Consider the following 17,955-nt stretch of genomic DNA (forward strand, 5'->3'; position numbering starts at 1 on the left):
TCTAAGAACTGAGAACATAGGCATGCACCACCACACCCAGCTGAAAATTAATTTTTAAAATAGATCACACTGGCATTTTGTATGTTTATGGGGGTTCTTAGGTTGAACCCAAGGGTGTTCTATCTCTATGCCTATTTTGTTTTATTATTACTATTATTATTATTATTTTGCTGTACTGGAGATGAAAACCATGTGTGTTATACCTCCAAGGTATATCCCCAGTCCTATTTTTTATTCTTTATTTTGAAACAGGGTCTCACTGAGTTGCAAAGGGCCTCACTAAGTAGTAGCTGAGGCTCTCCAAAAACCACAATCCTCCTGTCTCAACCTCCCAAATGCTGGAATTACAAGCATGCACCACCATGCCCAGCTTTTTTAAAAATTTGAAACAGGGTCTCAGTAAGTTATTGAGGGTCTTGCTAAGTTTCTGGGTTTGGCCTTAAACTTGCAATCTTACTGTCTCAGCTTCCCAAGTATTAGGATTACAGGTGTGTGCCTCACACCTGGCTTCAAACTGACATTTGATAGCTCTGGAGCCAAAATGTCTGGATTTGCATCCTGGACTCAAAACTCTGTGTGTGACTTTTAGCATCACTTCATCTGCAAGTCTAAGCTAATTGAAACATTGAAAGGAATGTTGGAAAGGTTAAATAAGTTAGGATGTATTTAGGACTATGACCAGCACCTAATCAGTGATTAGAGATAGCTCATGAGACTACTCCTGCTATACTAATACAATTACAAATTTTTTTTTTTTTTTTTTTTTGGTGGTACTGGGATTCCTGGAAGCCTTTCTACCTCGGGGCTACACTCGCAGACCTATTTCTATTTTTATTTGGAAACAGGGTCTCCTAAGCCAGTGCGCGCGGCTGGCTTCGAACCTGCACGATCCTCCTGTCTCTGCCTCCCAAGCGCGGGGATTACAAGCGTGCGCTACCACGCCCGGCTACAATTACAAATTTTAACCAGTTAACAAACTTTCATATATACTTACTGTTACCCAAAGGCCAAGAGAAAGGGGTTTCAGTAAGATTTTTTTTTTTTGGTAATACTGAGGATGGAAGCCAGGGTCATTCTACCTCCAAGCTACACCCCAGCCCTTTTTTTTTTTTTTTTTTTTTTTTTTATGGTACTGGGGATGGAACCCTTCTACCTCCAGGCTTCACTCCCCAATCTATTTAAAATTTTATTTGGCTGGGCGTAGTGGCGCACACTTGTAATCCCCGCACTTGGGAGGCAGAGACAGGAAGATCCCGCAGGTTCGAAGCCAGCCGTGCTGGCTTTAAGAGAACCTGTTTCCAAATAAAAATATAAAATAGGTCTGGGAGTGTAGCCCTAAGGTAGAAGGGCTTCCAGGAACCCCAGTACCACCAAAAAAAAAAAAAAAAATTATTTGGAAATAAGAGTCTCTTAAGCCAGCGCGGCTGGCTTCGAACCTGCACGATCCTCCTGTCTCCGCCTCCCAAACGCAGGGATTACAAGTGTGTGCCACCACCACCACCAGCTATTTCTTTTTTTTTTTTAATTCTTTATTTTGAAACAGGGTCTCACTGATTTGCGAAGGGCCTCGCTAATTATCTGAAACTATCTGCGAACTGCGATCCTCCGGTCTCAGCCTCCCGAATGCTGGGATTACAAGTGTGCGCCACCACGCCCAGCTAGTACGGTATTTTTGATTGCCAAACAATCATGAAATCTACTTGGAATATGGAACCCAAGAAAAAGGAAAAGTTTCTTTTGGTAACTCTAGAAGCTGCCTCCTTCCCACCACTTCCCACATGTAATTCTAAGCATTTTCATAAAAATATACCATAGGGAAGATACATATGACAGTAATACCTGCTCCCCAATAGGTCGGCTCCCTGCTCCAGCAGGGACCTGTGGTAGCTGGGAGGTGACAGCATGGTGTGTAACATCAGAGCGGGAGCCAGCTCGACGTTGCAAGGATGGACGTCTCAGGATCTGAAGTAAAAAAACCCCACAGAGACACAGTTTAGTTACTTGACCCATAAATAACATCCCCACCACTGGGCCTTGCCCTGAAACTATCAATATGTATTAAGAAACATGTTACTAAAAACCTTTGCTTTTATTAGCCATCTTCAGAAAAGTTAGAAATTGAAAGTTTTAAATTTACCATGCATTTTACGCTAATCTCCTTCCTAAAAACTTTACTACTGTGTTTTCTTCTTCTTTTTTTTTTTTTTTTTTTGCGGATCTAGGGATGGAACCCAGAGGCATTCAACCTCCGAGCTATACCCCCTGCCCAATTTTTTATTCTTTATTTTGAAACAGGGTCTCACTGATTTGCAGAGGGCCTCACTAAGTAGCTGAGGCTGTCTGCGAACTGTAATCCTCCAGTCTCAGCCTCCGGAATGCTGGGGTTACAAGCCTGCACCACGCCTGGCTACTACTATTGTGTTTTCTAAAAAGTACACACTAAAAGCATTTTTTAGGTTTCTTTACCCCATTAAGACTCAACTTCTCTTCTTTAAATATGTAAAGCCAGCTGGGCGTGGTGGCGCATGCTTGCAATCCCTGAGCTTGGGAGGCTGAGACAGAAAGATCACACAAGTCAGAGCCAGCCTCAGCTACTTAGTGAGACTCTGTTTCCAAATAAAATATAATAATAGATCTGGGAGTATAGCCTGAAGGTAAAAAAGCCCCCGGGTTCCACCCTCAGTACCACCAAAAAAAAAAAAAAATAAATAAATAAATAAATAAACAAACAAACAGTGACACTGTTTATAAAATAGCAGGCCCTAAAAATCCTAATTATAATTACTATTGAAGAGCCAAAAAAATTAAGTTCTTTAAGATTAATGCAATTGTCTCTAATTTCACACAGCTTTAATTCTGTTAAAACACCAGCATGTTAAATTGTGGTAATTTCCAAATACAAAGACACTCATGAATGCCTAGATTAAAAAGTGATGTTAACTATCCATATTTTTCATACTGGTGCCATCTATCCCTCCTTCAAAGTTTAATTCTGACAGCTCTTCTTCGCCTTGATTATTAGCATCCCATCTTAGTGAAGAGAAAGGGGGACTCCGTCTCTACCATAACCTCCTCGTATTCTTGGTCCTCCTGATTGTCATCTTCATTCTCATCATCTTCCTCATCTGGCTCAGGCAAATCCTCATCATCATCTAGCTCAGCTAACAGAGTACTGGCACGGCAGCTATCAAGAAAATCTAGAAAACAAAACCAACAACCTTATCATCAACACAATTAATGAAGCAATAACAAAGTTAATGGCATCTGACGCTGTAAAACACAAAAGGTAAAATTCAAAAGGTTCAAGTTTACGCCGGGCGTGGTGGTGCACACTTATAATCCCCGTGCTTGGGAGGTGGAGACAGGAGGACCGCGCAGGTTCGAAGCCAGCCGTGCTGGCCTAAGAGACCCTGTTTCAAAAATACAAAATAGGTCTGGGAGTGTAGCCCGGAAGTAGAAGGGCTTCCAGGAACCCCAGCACCACACACAAAAAAAAGGTTCAAGTTTATAAAGATCACTTAATGATGCCACCCATCTTCCATCACCATACATAAAGGATGAGTAACAAATGGGAACTAGTCACAAATGTTGCAGAAAACTGGCAAGTTAGAGATATAAACGGACATTTTTGGTTTTAGTTTGAATGCCATAAAAAATGTTTTACAATGAGTGGCATCTTAAATTTGATAAAATACATTACTCCTAACATATAAGAGCATCCTATAAATCATCACTTTTGCAAACACAATTACAGGTAAAGAAAAATTAGAGAAATATGACATTCCTAAAACCATAAAAGATCAGATTCAAATCTAACTTAGGACAGGCCATATGATCAGAAAAAAAAGAAGAGTACTGTCTAGTAATGTGGTACACACCTATATAATTATAGAATACACATTCATATAAATGCCTATGACAATGAAAAGCTACAAATTACATAAAATAGAGAATTTATTAAATAGTGATAATACAGTAGAGTATTCTGAAACTATTTAAAATGCTGAAGAAACCCATTCAATAATGTAAAAATATTTTCAAAGTATACTGAGAACAGCTGGCTGAAAGGATATATATATATATATATATATACATATGTGTATATACATACATATGTATATATATACGTGTGTGTGTGTGTGTGTGTGTGTGTGTGTGTGTATGCACAATTTCTTTTCTGTTTAAAATCAAAATCAAGCTGGCCATGGTGGTGCACACTTGTAATCCCAGTACTTGGGAAGCTGAGACAGGAGGATCATACAGGTTTAAAGCTGGCCTCAGCTACTTAGTGAAGCTCTCAGTAACTTAGATCCTGTTTCCAAATAAAATATAAAATAGGTTGGGGTGTAGCCCGGAGATAGAAGACCCCTGGGTTTCATCCCCAGTATCACACACACACACACACAAAATTAAAATCATACATATCAAATGATATACCTTAAATCAGATTTGGAAGGTACAGCACAAATATTTTTGGGGGGATATTGGGGAATGAATCAAGGTCATTTTACCTCTGAGCTACACCCTCACTAAGTTAATGAGGCTGGCTACAAACCTACGACCCACGTTTCAGCCTCCCTAGTACTGGGATTTCAGGTACGTACCACGACTCCCAGCTTCTACATATTCTATATTTGATTTTCTTGTGTGTGGTATTAAAGCATTTTACCTCCAAGATTCACCCTAGCCCTTTTTATTTTTGAACATTATCTCAGTATCAAAGTTGCTAAGGGTTTCACTAAACTGCTGAGGCTGGCCTTGAGCCTGGGATCCTCTTGTTTCAGTCTCCCCAAGTACTGAGATTACAGGTGTTAGCCACTAGGCCTATACATAATTGATAATTTAATAGTTTTTCATTATCACTGAATTTTTTTCATTTTATATGAAGATATATATATTTTTTAAATTCCTTTTAAACTGAAAGTTAAGAATATGCCAGTAGAAAAACTTATCATCATTATCTAAATAATTTTTACTTTAAACTGTAACTTACCATATAAGGAATACTCTGCTTCCTGACCTGTGTCACTCTCACTTGAAGTTGATGTGAGGCTTGTGGTTAAAGTATTACTTAATGACTGACCAACTGATAAAACTGTTGTTGCTGTAGCTACATTGCTGCTGCTAGTAACACTGGATGTTGACATAGTCACTGTTGATGTAGTACCAGGTGTGGTCAAATTAGGAAAACTCTGAGCACCCATAAGAGGAGAAGCTAAAGACAAAAATGAAGCAAAGCAATATAAATATTTGGGGCTGTAGAAACGTTAGTAAAAAACAAGATTTACTTTTTTTTAAAGTCATGAAAAACAAATAATGAAAAAGCTAAAAAGCAACAACTTTGGGAACCCAACTGAAATCCAACTAAAAATTCTGGTTTTAAATATAGCACTATTATTTTAAAAAGTATTAAGCCTATTTTTTAAAAAAAAAAAGTGAAAAAAGCAATGAAAATAATTCTTGGTGTTATTTTGCAATTAGTTTGAATCATTAATAGCCTAAATTAGAGTTAAGTAATTTTCAGACACTACAATGAATTTAGCAGCTAAGTAAAAGCTCTATCGGGATAAAGCTTTGGTTTCAATGGACTATAATATTTAATAGTCACCTATTTCTTCATGCAACTTTGCTTAATCATTTTTCATAAAGAAGTGAAAAACATTAAGTGTTATTGTTTTATCCTTTTAGAATATGAAATTATTTATCATACTTTATCTCAGTTCTTAAAATATTATTATTCTATAGAGCTTAACTTTATATTCCTGCAGTGCTAAATCTGATGTCTTGGCCAACATGGTTAATGATCTAGTTAAAGACTGCAGCCAGAACAACTGAATATGAGACTCTACAACTTCACATCCCTCCAGGTGGAATAAGCATGGGGTTCCATAAGGAAAAGCTCACTTACTTGCTGTGCTCATCACATTCCTCCCCAAAGTATTAGTGTTGTTATCACTGCTGCTTCGGCTTAGATTCATGTTGTTCGTGGCATTAGTCCGTGCTATGTTTGCCACTCTCCTTACAAAACTCTCCAAGCTAGATGTTTCTCTTGAGGACAGGTTAGGTACACTTGCACTAGAGCTCATAGGGGCCCCAGCAGCCAACAAAGAACTCACTGACAGTCTGTTACTTGCTGAAGAGCTAAGGGGTCGTTGTGAAGCTGCTTCTTTATTAGTTAATTCAGATACTGAACTAACATCAGGGGAGCTAACACTAACGATCCCCATGGATATTGCACTAGAATCCCCAGGAGTACGAACAGAACTATCGGGGCCTAACTTCCTTTCAGCATTTTCGCTTCCCGTTTCCGCTGTTAAGGTGCTGGTGCTTGCACTGGATGATGACCCTACTTCTGTTTGAGGGACGCTTTCAGCAGATGAAAGAACAACAATTGGTTCATGGACATCAGCTCCTGAAACTATACTGTGTTCCATTACAATTTCTGATCTCCGTTCCGTTTTGGTCGAACCCAAGCTGATGTCGCTGCTACTGGCCACGCTACACACAGAACTGCTGCTTCCTTTTCTACTTGAGGAGCCTGCAGCAGCAGATGTCTTGTCTGGACAGTTGTTTTTCACCAAGCTGCTCCATGATTGCGTTGTGCCTGAAACAGTGGATGAAACAGGTTTGGGTGATGCCACTGTATCAGGGTCGTACCCTGGTGCAAGCTTGAGGTCAAATTTTCCTTCTGCGCCCATACGGTAAGAGTTTGAGCCACCAGCATCCCAGGTGACATCAATCCAGCCTGGAAAGGGACAGGAGTTTGTGAGACCCAGCAGAAAGCAGATAGGAGCGTGTCAGACAGTAGCTCCACAATATGGGATCAGCTTTTCATCAGTGTTGTACTTTTCTGAATTTCTAGTCACTTAAGGTCTGCTAACTAAATGTAAATTTTTGGACTCAAATATTATTTAAATATGCATAATTAGTCTGAAGGTCTATACTAAAATATTCTCACAATAAAATTATACTAAGGAAAAGAAATGTATATGTAAGGTTTCTGAAAAATCTTTAAAATTCTTCCTTTTATTTCTGAACTGTTGAAGACTAATGATATTTTAAAACAATTTAAGGGCAGTGTTTACATCTATTGTGTTATATTTTAAATGGAAGAATTTCTTAAAATTTTATAAGACTGATATAAATAGTAAAATAAAATACTGCAATTTCAGCAAGGAAATAAAAAGGTTTTAAATTGCTAAATATGATTATGTGGTCAACGGTTCTTTCTAGAAAAGTTCTGGCCTACAATTAATTTCTAAGGTTGAGATAAATCCTCTAAATGACAAGTACAATATTCATATATTAACTTGTAGAAAATTCGAGGCTATAAGTCAGCATTTCGGTTGTGTTCTCAAAGTTCAGTGGTTATTTGATTCTCTTATGATTAAATTTAATAGATTTTAAAAAGCACAGAAAAAATTTTAAAACAAAACTTAAAACGCATGCTTAACTCTTATATTAGAACTTATATGCTAAAGCTAGTAAGATGTAAAAGAACTGAGAAGCGCAATGATAATCATTCTATATTTAATTTTACTTGGAAATGATGTTTTTAAAAAGGTAATAAAATTCCCAAAGGTAAAAAGAAAAGAAAAGCCTAATAGGAAGGAAATTGATATAAAATTTAAAATTTTATTTTAGTGTTATAAGCCAACTACTTCAGGTAAAACCACAACACATAAAAACATTTTAAAAATATAACAAGCTTTTACAAAATTTAAAAGTACTTTACCTATACATGTGCACAGAGTGCACACTCGAAGATACACATCCAGCAACATACCCAGTTGCCCAACCACCCTCACACCAGGTTCATATATGTTTATGATAAAGCTCAGAGGGGTTTAAGTAATACTGAATTACCTGTGGGGTTAATTGTCTGCATATGAGTTCTTTGAAAGAACTACTGACTGCCCCAAATCTACACAAGTAGCTTAGATAAGATTTCAATGGCTTCAATTTATTCTGTAGGCTCAAACAACCTCTGAAGAACAAGATTTAGCTATCTCTTCTATTGGGCAGGAAAGCATGAGAAAAGGAAACATCCAAAAATATATTCCAGACCAAAATAAAAATGAGTTTTATATTGTATCAATTCATCCAAAAATATACTGATTTTTATTTCACAGCACTTACCAAAATTTGAAATTATATTTGTTTTACCCAGAAAACAGGTAATCATACTTTTTTTGACCACTGAATATTCGAGGTTCAACAAAAGTAGCTTTACATAGTAATTATTCAGTATTTGTGGAATAAATGGGTATTGCTACCAGCACAGACTCTTCAGAAGGGAAATATTTAACTGATACAATGTGGAAAAGTATTAAAATATGAAAGCCTTATATTAGGTTTAAGAATGTGTTTAAACTGTTATCTAAAACCTTACAGTAGAACTAAAGGAGTACATACATACTACCCTTAAGTAGTTGTATAAACTCAACCTTTCCCATGTCCACAAGATAGATAAAAAGAGCAAAGACTAGCCATTATTAGAAATGGTTGGTTCAAGTATTTGAAAACTAAGAACCCTTCCTGACATAAAGGTTTTAAGCTTAAATTGAGTATCTACATTTGTAAAATCGGCAAAACAGGCCTTTCTTGAATGATAAATTCTGAAATCAAGATTCTAATTGTCTTATGCAGTTGCTTCAGTTGATTGAATCCAGAGAATGACTGTATTCACATTTCCCTAACTAATCTCTTCTTACCAAGTCACAACCTTTGAGGCAAAAATAATTTATGGGAGATGGAATATAATTTCATTAATAAGTATCATCAAGATGCTTTAAAGCAGTATAATTTTAAATTTTGAGTTGAAGTGGGGCATGGTGGCGCATGCTTGTAATCCCCGCGCTTGGGAGGCTGAGACAGGAGGATCGCACAGGTTCAAAGCCAGCCTCAGCTATTTAGTGAGGCTCTCAGCAACTTAGTAAGACCCTGTTTCCAAATAAAATATAAAATAGGTCTGAGAGCGTAGCCCAGATGTAGAAAGCCTCTGGGTTCCACCCCCAGTACCACCAAAAAAAAAAAAAAAAAAAAAAAAATTCTGAGTTGAATTGTATCACCATCATCTCAACTATTACTGTTTGTCTCCGTATAAACCTGCTTTGATGATAATAATTTTCAATTACAGTTCAAGAGTACAGAAATGCATTTGGTACTGTGGTAATTCAAGGAACAAAATCTTAAAAGCAATAAAATCAAAGGATTTATTTAAATAAATGCCTCTATCATATAAAATACGACAATGTTGTGAAAGTAAATGTTAGTTTATTCTCCAAAGCATAGCCATTTTATCATAGCTCATTAAATATTTGATAAAAGCTAGCAAATATAGACATTATATTTTGGTAGTACTGGGGTTCCTGGAAACCCTTCTACCTCCAGGCTACACTCCCAGACCTATTTTTATATTTTTTTAATTTGTAAACAGGGTCTCTTAAGCTAGCGAGGCTGACTTCGAACACGTGTAATCCTCCTGTCTCCGCCTCCCAAACACGGGGATTACAAGCGTGCACCACCACACCCGGTGAAAATAGAGACATTTTGACTTTCTTAATGCTAGGCAAAATTGACAAGAAAAAATGCACAGCTATATAGACAAACTATCTACTAATAAGTCAGCCTTATAAGAATAAATTAGCCATAATAGTTGCTTTGAGATCCAATAGTAATTTATTAAGTAGTAACTAAGAACTTGGCCAAAACCTACAGTGTAAAATATTAAAAATGAACTTGATTTATAAAATAAGCCCTACTAAACATGAAAGTTTAAACTTCCCCTCTAAAAGCTGGTAGGCTGAGAAACACTGTGAAATAACCATAAGCCACACACAAAAAAAAGAATCGTTTCCTGTTCCATGCTTTATTGAAAATTAAGTAAAAAAAACTTAAAAAAGGAATGTGTTATGAAGACGCTCAACTTATACTAGCTCAATAATCATACTAGCAATAAGTTTCTAGTCAAAATCCAAGAATTTAAAAGGTTCCTATTTCCAAATAAATGTGATTTTTCCTATTTAAATGTGAAATTATTCGTTTTTCTATGTAGTTGGTATATTTACATGACTTAGAAATTATCAGAAAAAGACGATCCTTTACATACTTGGTGTCTATGTCACAAGTGTTAAGCACCCACTCACCATTATGCAGTTCTCCTGTGACAGTGCCTTCTCCCTGGGGACTGCCATCCTGATCTCGCCATTTCCAATCGAGGCCTCTAATAACACGAGCTCCTGGGACCATGTATTTCAGAACCTGTGAACGTACCAGACGTCTTTGTCTTCTAAGATTAGCTTCTGCTTCCTTAGCTGCTTTCCCTGTAAGGTAGTAATTACAGACGTATAATCCAAATCACTTTTTAGAAATACAATTGTTGCAGTAAGCTAGAAAACCCTCATATCCTCTCTTTACCTAACTGATCTTCACATACTCCATTCACAGTGCCATAAAGTTCAAATCCCGAGAGAGAGAGGTAGTGTGTTTGTCCACTAGCATTCTTCCCCATCTGTTTAATTCTTACATGTCGCCACCCTTGTTTTTCATCCTTTGGTGGATCAAGAGGCCAGGTTGCAGTTGACCTATAAATGTGTTAGAGAAAAAATGTTTTAAGACAGACGAAAAAGCTTACATACAGAGAATTTTAGAAATAATTCTCTTCTTCACTCAATTCATTACAAGAATCAACAAAGCAATGGAGAAAGTCAAGACAATAAAAATAAGATATTTTACATGCTCTATAATTTGATTCGTAACATTAAATGATTAATACAGAAAGATATAAGAAAGTTTACAAGGAAGAGTAAACAAACTCTTATGATAAAAAGTTTAATAAAAAGTTTTTTTAAATTCTTGCTAAGTTATAAATGACGTTATGAAAAATTTTAACTTTAAAGCTAAAAAAGGTAGGAAACATTACCTACTAATCCTAATGTTAAGAAGCTCCTTTCATAATATGTCAAATGCAAAAACCAATTTAACCATACTCTTAACCTTGAAATGTACCATAAAATAGAATTAAAACTTACTAGAACTAATTTCTTAGAAATAAGAAAGACACTGTTAACTTGTTAAACATTCATATGTATTTTGTGAATATAGTTTGTAAGTTAATCCCATTTTTGCTTTCTATTCATGTGCTATACACATGCATAATTTTTAAAATTTACTAATTTTCAACTTAAATTTTTTGTGTGGTACTAGGGGTGGAACCCAGAGGCTTTCTACCTCCGGGCTATACTCCCAGACCCCCCCCCTTTTTTTTTTAATTTAGAAACAGGGTCTTGCTAAAGCCTCACTAAGTAGCTGCGACTGGCTTCGAACCCGTGCAACCCTCCTGTGTCAGCCGCCCAAGCGCAGGGATTACAAGCGTGCGCCACCACGCCTGGCCTAATTTAACTTAATTTTTTAGCAAGTTTCAGGAAAAAAAATAAAGTTTTAATGTCTAAAACATAGACCAAGTGATCTTTTTAAGAAAGAAAATCTTGCTTCAATACTTGACAAAAAAGAGAGCTCTACATTATACAATTATAAAAATAAACAAAGCTCTGTACTGAGTTTTTCAATTTGCAAAGACTCCTCCACTAACCCTGGTTCATTGAGACTGCAGTCATCAACATGGGTATACAAAGAAGTCCAGTTCTGTCCATCTTTGGATACCTGGAAAACCCAATTTCTTAGTGCAGACCTTCCATAACCACGAGCATGACGAAGTGTATAGGCTGATGGTATCACCCAGAGACCCAGATCTATGGCAAACCAGGCATTCTTATCATCATTGCTATGACAATTTAAAGCTGAATTATCACGACTTAATATGTCTTCCAAGCGACCATAAGGTAGATTTCTTCCTTCTGATGATGTTACTACTACAAGTCCATAAGCAGCAGGATTAACCCATTCATATGCAGTTCTACACAAAAATCAAGAAAAACTTAAAATTAACAACATTATAATAACCACACTTATTCATACTACAGTGTGTGTGGGGGGGTAACTGGGGACAGAACTCAGAGGCCTTGTACACCTGGGCTTTAATCCCTAGATCTCTTTTATTTTATATTTTTATTTTTTTGTGGTACTGGAGATTGAACCCAGAAGCATTCTACCTCTGAGCTACATCCCAAGCCCTACTTTTCATTCTTTATTTTGAAACATGGTCTCATTAAGTTGCAGAGGGCCTCACTAAGTAGCTGAGGCTGGCTGTGAACCCGGATCCTCCTGTCTCAGCCTCCCAAATACTGGGATTACAAGCGTGCACCACCACACCCGACTTCCTATTTTGTTTTTTATTTGGAATCAAGGTCTCGCAAAATCGCTAAGAGCCTTATTAAGTTGTTTTGAACCTGCAATTCTCTTGTCTCAGCCTCCCAAGTACTGAGATTACAAACATGCACCATTATACGTGGCTCCATACTGGGTTTTAAAAATAAAATTATTTATTTTTTTATTCCAAGGATGGAACCCAGGGGATTCTACCTCCGAGCTACACCCCCAGCCCTATTTTTTATTCTTTATTTGGAAACAGGGTTTCACTGAGTGCCACAGGGACTAAGAAGTAGCTGAGACTGTCCACGAACCACAGTCCTCCTGTCTTAGCCTCCCACATGCTGGGATTACAAGCGTGCACCACCACGCCTGGTGTAAATATAAAATTCTATTAAATTAAACACTGCAACTTAGTGAGACCCTGTTTCAAAATAAAGAATAAAACCCGGGCATGGTGGTGCATGCTCGTAATCCCAATGCTTGGGATTACGCATTTGGGAGCATCAGTTACTTAGTGAGGCTCTCAGCAACTTAGTGAGACCCTATTTCCAAATAAAGTATAAAATAGGTCTGTGAGTACAGCCTGGAGGTAGAAAGCCCCTGGGTTCCACCCCTAGTACCACCAAAAAAAAAAGAATAAAATTAGGAAAATAGGCCTGGGCGTTTAGCTTGGAGGCAATATGTCCTTGGAAGAAAAAAAATATATTTTTTTATGGGGAGGGAAGGGTTGTACTGAAGATTAAATCCAGTGGCATTCTACCTCTGAGCTACAGAGGGCCTAAGGTGCTGAGATTGATTTTGAACCTATGATCCGTCTCTTTTGTGTGTGTGAGTCTGGGGGTGGAACCCAGGGGCATTCGACCTCCGAGTCACACCCCCTGCCCTATTTTTTATTCTTTATTTTGAAACAGGGTCTCACTAAGTTGCAGAGGGCCTCACTAAGTAGCTAAGGCTGTCTGTGAACTGCGATCCTCCTGTCTCAGCCTCCAAAATGCTGGGATTACAAGCGTGCACCACCATGCCTGGGTGAACCTGTGATCCTTCTGTCTCAGCTTTCCAGGTACTAGAATTATAAACATGTGCCACCATGCCTAGCTAACTACATTAATTCTACAATTATCAATTTAAATATTTTTTCTTAATAAAAAGTAAAATAGAAAACCTTAAATTTAATCTGTAAACCTCTATTCCAGGTAAATACTGTTACAACTTACTTTGCATTTGTCCCAATCCAGTAAATGATTCCATTTTCATCAAAATCATGCTGGTGCCGAAATATAAAATTTTGTCCTTCTCTTAATTTTCGAACAAAGACAAATGAAGATCGGTCAAAATCATACCATTGCTTTGCTACCTAAACCAAAGAAAATATGGAAGACAGTCACCTTAATATTAAGATCTTCAAATATATTGGCTACTCTCTCTTCATTTTTTGGGGGGGAGTGTAATTGGGATCGAACCCAAGAGTGTTCTACCTCTGAGCTATACCCCAGCCCTATTTTATTTTTTATTTGGAAACAGGGTCTCATCATGTTACTGTGCGATGGTCTCAAACCTGCAATTCTCACATCTAAACCTCCCAAAAATTGGGATTATAGGCATGTGCCACAGAACCAGCTGTTCTTTTTCATTATTTATGATTACAAATGCTCATTTTAAAATACTAAAAAAAATCCCCAGCACTAAAACATAAAATTGAAGACTATACAGAAAAATTGTAAGTCCTACAACATAACACTTCACTATTTAATATCATAGAGAACTTCTTTGACCTATTATTTCTGTGGTTGTGTGTGTGTGTGTGTGTGTGTGCGCGCTGAAACTTGAACAAAGGAACATCTCTATCTCACAGCCATACACCAGTCCTATTTTTTGTTGTTTTTTTGTTTTGAAACAGTCTTGCTACTAGCTGAAGCTGTCCTTAAGTCTGTGATTCTCCTGTCTTGGTCATACAAATACTGGGATTATAGTTGCATGTCACCACACCCAGTTAGCCTATTATTTAAAATTGATAGGAAAAAACAAATACATCAACCTAGTGTACTAAATCATGTTTCTATTATCATTAGTCTTCATAAATTTTAAGAAAAGCTGGATATGGTGGCGCATTCTTGTAATCCCAGAATTTGGGAGGCTGAGAATTTTGGGAGGATTGCAGTTCATGGACAGCCTCAACTACTTAGTGAGGCCCTTTGCAACCCAGTGAGACCCTGTTTCAAAATAAAGAATAAAAAATAGGGCTGGGGGGTTTAGCTTAAAGGTAGAATTCCCCTTAGGTTCCATATCCATACTCAGTACTGTTAAAAATGCATTATGTAACTCTAGATGCATACTTCCCACACTATTGTTACAAATAGCTACTCCACATAAGAGAATGCTTATTTCACCATGTACTTTCCAGACAGAAGCTCACCATTTTCAGGAGGTACTGTTCCAGAGATTCAACTGTAGCTAAGGGTTCCATCTTCAACATTCTGCCCGTTCTATCTATCAATGCAGTTTCACCAGGAGCACGCTCCAATCGAAAACGTAATCTTCTTGTAAGTATCTACAAAAAAGTTATCAAAATTCTTCAGAAAATACTGTTTTTTCCTTAAAATTATAAAAAGAACACATTACATAACCACAACTGAGATTGATAAGGTATAACCATAATGAAAAGATAAATGAAAACGTGTCTGTTTTATTTGCAGTACACTCTCAGCCCTGTTTTATTTTTGATTTTGTAACAGGGTCTCACCAAGTTGCAGAGGGCCTTGCTAAATTGATGAGGGACGGTAGCAACCTTTGATCCTCCTGTCTCACCTTCCCAAATACTGGGTTTACAAGCATGTGCCACAATGCCCAGCTCACATATTTGTTTCCTAATAAATTCTGTTATTGTTTTGTTGTTGGTAGTAGAAACTTAACCAAAACGGATTCCACCTCTAATTGCCCAGCCCTTTTTATTTTGAAAGAGGGTACTGCTGAGTTTCTGAAGTTGGCCTCGAAGCTAGGATCTTCCTGTCTTAGCCCCCCCAAGTACTGGGATTATATGCATGCAATACCATGCCTAGAACAGGTCACCACCAGACACCAAATCTACTGGTTCCTTGATCCTTGATCTAGGACTTTCAGCCTCCAAAACGAACAGCATTAAAATTTCAATTGTTCACGAAATAAATGAAACACACAATTTTAGAAGAGAAACTCCTTTTTTTTTGTGGTGCTAGAAATTGAACCCATGGGCATTCTACCTCCGAGCTACACCCACGGCCCACTTTCCTTCCTTCCTTTTTTCCTTCCTAACTTCCTTCATTTATTTTTTGTGGTATTGAGGATAGAACCGAGGGGCATTCTACCTCTGAGTGACACCCCCAGCCCTATTTTTTATTCTTTATTTTTGAAACAGGGTCTCACTGAGTTGCAAAAGGCGTCACTAAGTAGTTGAAGCTGGAGCTGGGCGTGGTGGCACATGCTTGTAATCCCAGCATTCATTCGGGAGGCTGAGACTGGAGGATCGCGGTTCACGGATAGCCTCAGCTACTTAGTGAGGCCCTCTGCAACTCAGTGAGACCCAGTTTCAAAATAAAGAATAAAAAAGTAGTGTAGGGGCTGTAGCTTGGAGGTAGAATACCCCTGGCTTCCATCCCCAGACCCACACACACAAAAAAAGTAGTTGAAGCTGGGCAATGTGGTGATGCAAGCTTTTAATCCCAGCTCTTAAGAGGATGAGACAGGAGGATCGCACTGGTTCGAAGCCAGCCTCAGCTACTTAGTGAGGCTCTCGGCAACCTAGTGAGACCCTGTTTCCAGATAAAATTTAAAATGGGTCTGGAAGTATAGCCTGGAGGTAGAAAAAGCCCCTGGGTTCCATCCCCAGTATCACACACACTAAAAAAGTTGAAGCCATCCCAAACCATGATCCTCCTGTCTCAGCCTCCCAAATGCTGGGATTACAAGCATGCACCACCACACCCGGCTTATCTTCTTTCTTTCTTTCTTTCTTTCTTTCTTTCTTTCTTTCTTTCTTTCTTTCTTTCTTTCTTATTTATTTATTTATTTTTGGTGGTACTGGGGGTGGAACCCAGAGGCTTTCTACCTCTGGGCTATACTCCCAGACCTATTTTATATTTTATTTGGAAACAGGGTCTCATTAAGTTGCTGAGAGCCTCACTAAGTAGATGAGGCTGGCTTTGAACCTGTGCGAACCTCCTGTCTCAGCCTCACAAGCGCAGGGATTACAGGCGTGCGCCACCACGCCCGGCTCTTATTCCTTATTTCTAAATAGGGTCTAAGTTGTGGAGGGCTTCACTAAGTAGCTGAGGCTGGCTTTGAACCATCATGTCTTAGCCTTCCAAGTACTGGCATTACAAGTGAGTGCTACCACATCCAGCTAAGAAACTCCTTTTAATCTTATATTTACACTGACAAGATATATTTTGCCACTTATGATCTATCAAGTATAATCTATTATTTATACTGTTAAAGGATAAAAGTGATTTATTCCACAATGTGATTAAATAAAACAGATTTGAAATACCAATACACAGAACAGTCATTAAAAAGATCAATCAAATGGCACTTAAACTGAGTCAGGCGTGGTGGCACACACTTGTAATCCAGCATTTGGGAGGCTGAGACAGAAGGATCACAGTTCGTGGCTGGCCTAAGCTACTTACACCCTTTGCAACTCTGGGAGACCATGTTTCTAAATAAAGAATAAAAGTACTGAAAAAAACCCACAAAAACACAAAAACAAAAGGCACTTAAACTAAAATCTTAAAGAGTAAGCACAAAAAAAGCATTATCACTGTTCTTAGATGGATTAAGCCATAATAGGTACTGCATTTTTTATGGTTACCTGGAGGTTATATGTGGATCCTGGTGTATCATACAAATGGAGAGGTAGACGTTCAATTGATTCTAGTACAGCTATTAACTTTCGAATTAATGCAACTGCTGGTCGACTGTAAAGAGAAAAAAAATTAAAAGCTTTTGCATAAATGCCATGCAGAAACTGCAATAACCAATAATAATAAGCCCTCTTTTTTTTCATGTATAAACAGAAGAGTGATTTTGTATTAGACTACTTGAGTAGTCAGAGATGCTCTCTTGGCTTAATTTATTTAAGACTATTTTTGTGGCGGGGAGGTGTACTGGAAATTGAACCCAAGGACATTTTATCTCTGAGTGTGTATACCCACAGCACTATTATTTTATTCTGAAACAGGGTCTTGCTAAGTTGTTGAGGGCCTTCTGGCCTAGAACCTGCAAACTTCCTGTCTCTCAGTCTCCCAAATACTAAGACTACAGGTGTGCACTACCACACCCAGCTTATCAACTTGCTATTAAAGATGCACTGTAATTATACATCATAGTGAGATTTCAAAGTGACATTTTCCTACATGAGGTATAATCCTTAACATTCAAACAATTTTATTATATAATATTTGTTATACAGAAAAAACAAAAACACTAAATTTTAAAAATTAACACACCTGATGACAAGGGTATCATACCATGTACTTTGCCACACATTATGAAGGTGTAGTTGAGATACGTTTCTCAAAAATAATTTGAAAAGTAGCCCGACATGGTGGCGCACGCTTGTAATCCCAGCATTTGGGAGGCTGAGACCGGAGGACCGTGGTTCGCGGACAGCCTCAGCTACTTAGTGAGGTCCTCGGCAACTTAGTGAGA

The 17,955-nt window shown here is 37.8% G+C and overlaps 1 protein-coding gene across 8 annotated transcripts in view; it reads right to left on the reverse strand.

The window, feature by feature from the left end:
• Positions 1-17,955, reverse strand: part of HECTD1 (HECT domain E3 ubiquitin protein ligase 1) — a gene marked incomplete at both ends in the record, with an annotated part of 106,727 nt that overhangs the window by 26,939 nt on the left and 61,833 nt on the right. For 2 of the 8 annotated variants that reach the window (XM_080706755.1, XM_080706751.1), the window contains 10 exons: positions 1,840-1,962; positions 3,064-3,197; positions 4,994-5,215; positions 5,909-6,604; positions 10,149-10,325; positions 10,420-10,586; positions 11,594-11,917; positions 13,488-13,627; positions 14,687-14,821; positions 17,117-17,222. In XM_080706755.1, coding sequence (XP_080562881.1) covers positions 1,840-1,962; positions 3,064-3,197; positions 4,994-5,215; positions 5,909-6,604; positions 10,149-10,325; positions 10,420-10,586; positions 11,594-11,917; positions 13,488-13,627; positions 14,687-14,821; positions 17,117-17,222 — 2,224 coding nt within the window. Of the gene's footprint in view, positions 1-1,839; positions 1,963-3,063; positions 3,198-4,993; positions 5,216-5,908; positions 6,746-10,148; positions 10,326-10,419; positions 10,587-11,593; positions 11,918-13,487; positions 13,628-14,686; positions 14,822-17,116; positions 17,223-17,955 lie in introns of all 8 variants that reach the window. The other 6 variants (XM_080706753.1, XM_080706750.1, XM_080706757.1 and 3 more) reach the window with 4 other exon arrangements.

This window comes from Muscardinus avellanarius (assembly GCF_963383645.1).
Source record: "Muscardinus avellanarius genome assembly, chromosome: 12".
Classification (NCBI taxonomy): Eukaryota; Metazoa; Chordata; class Mammalia; order Rodentia; family Gliridae; genus Muscardinus; species Muscardinus avellanarius.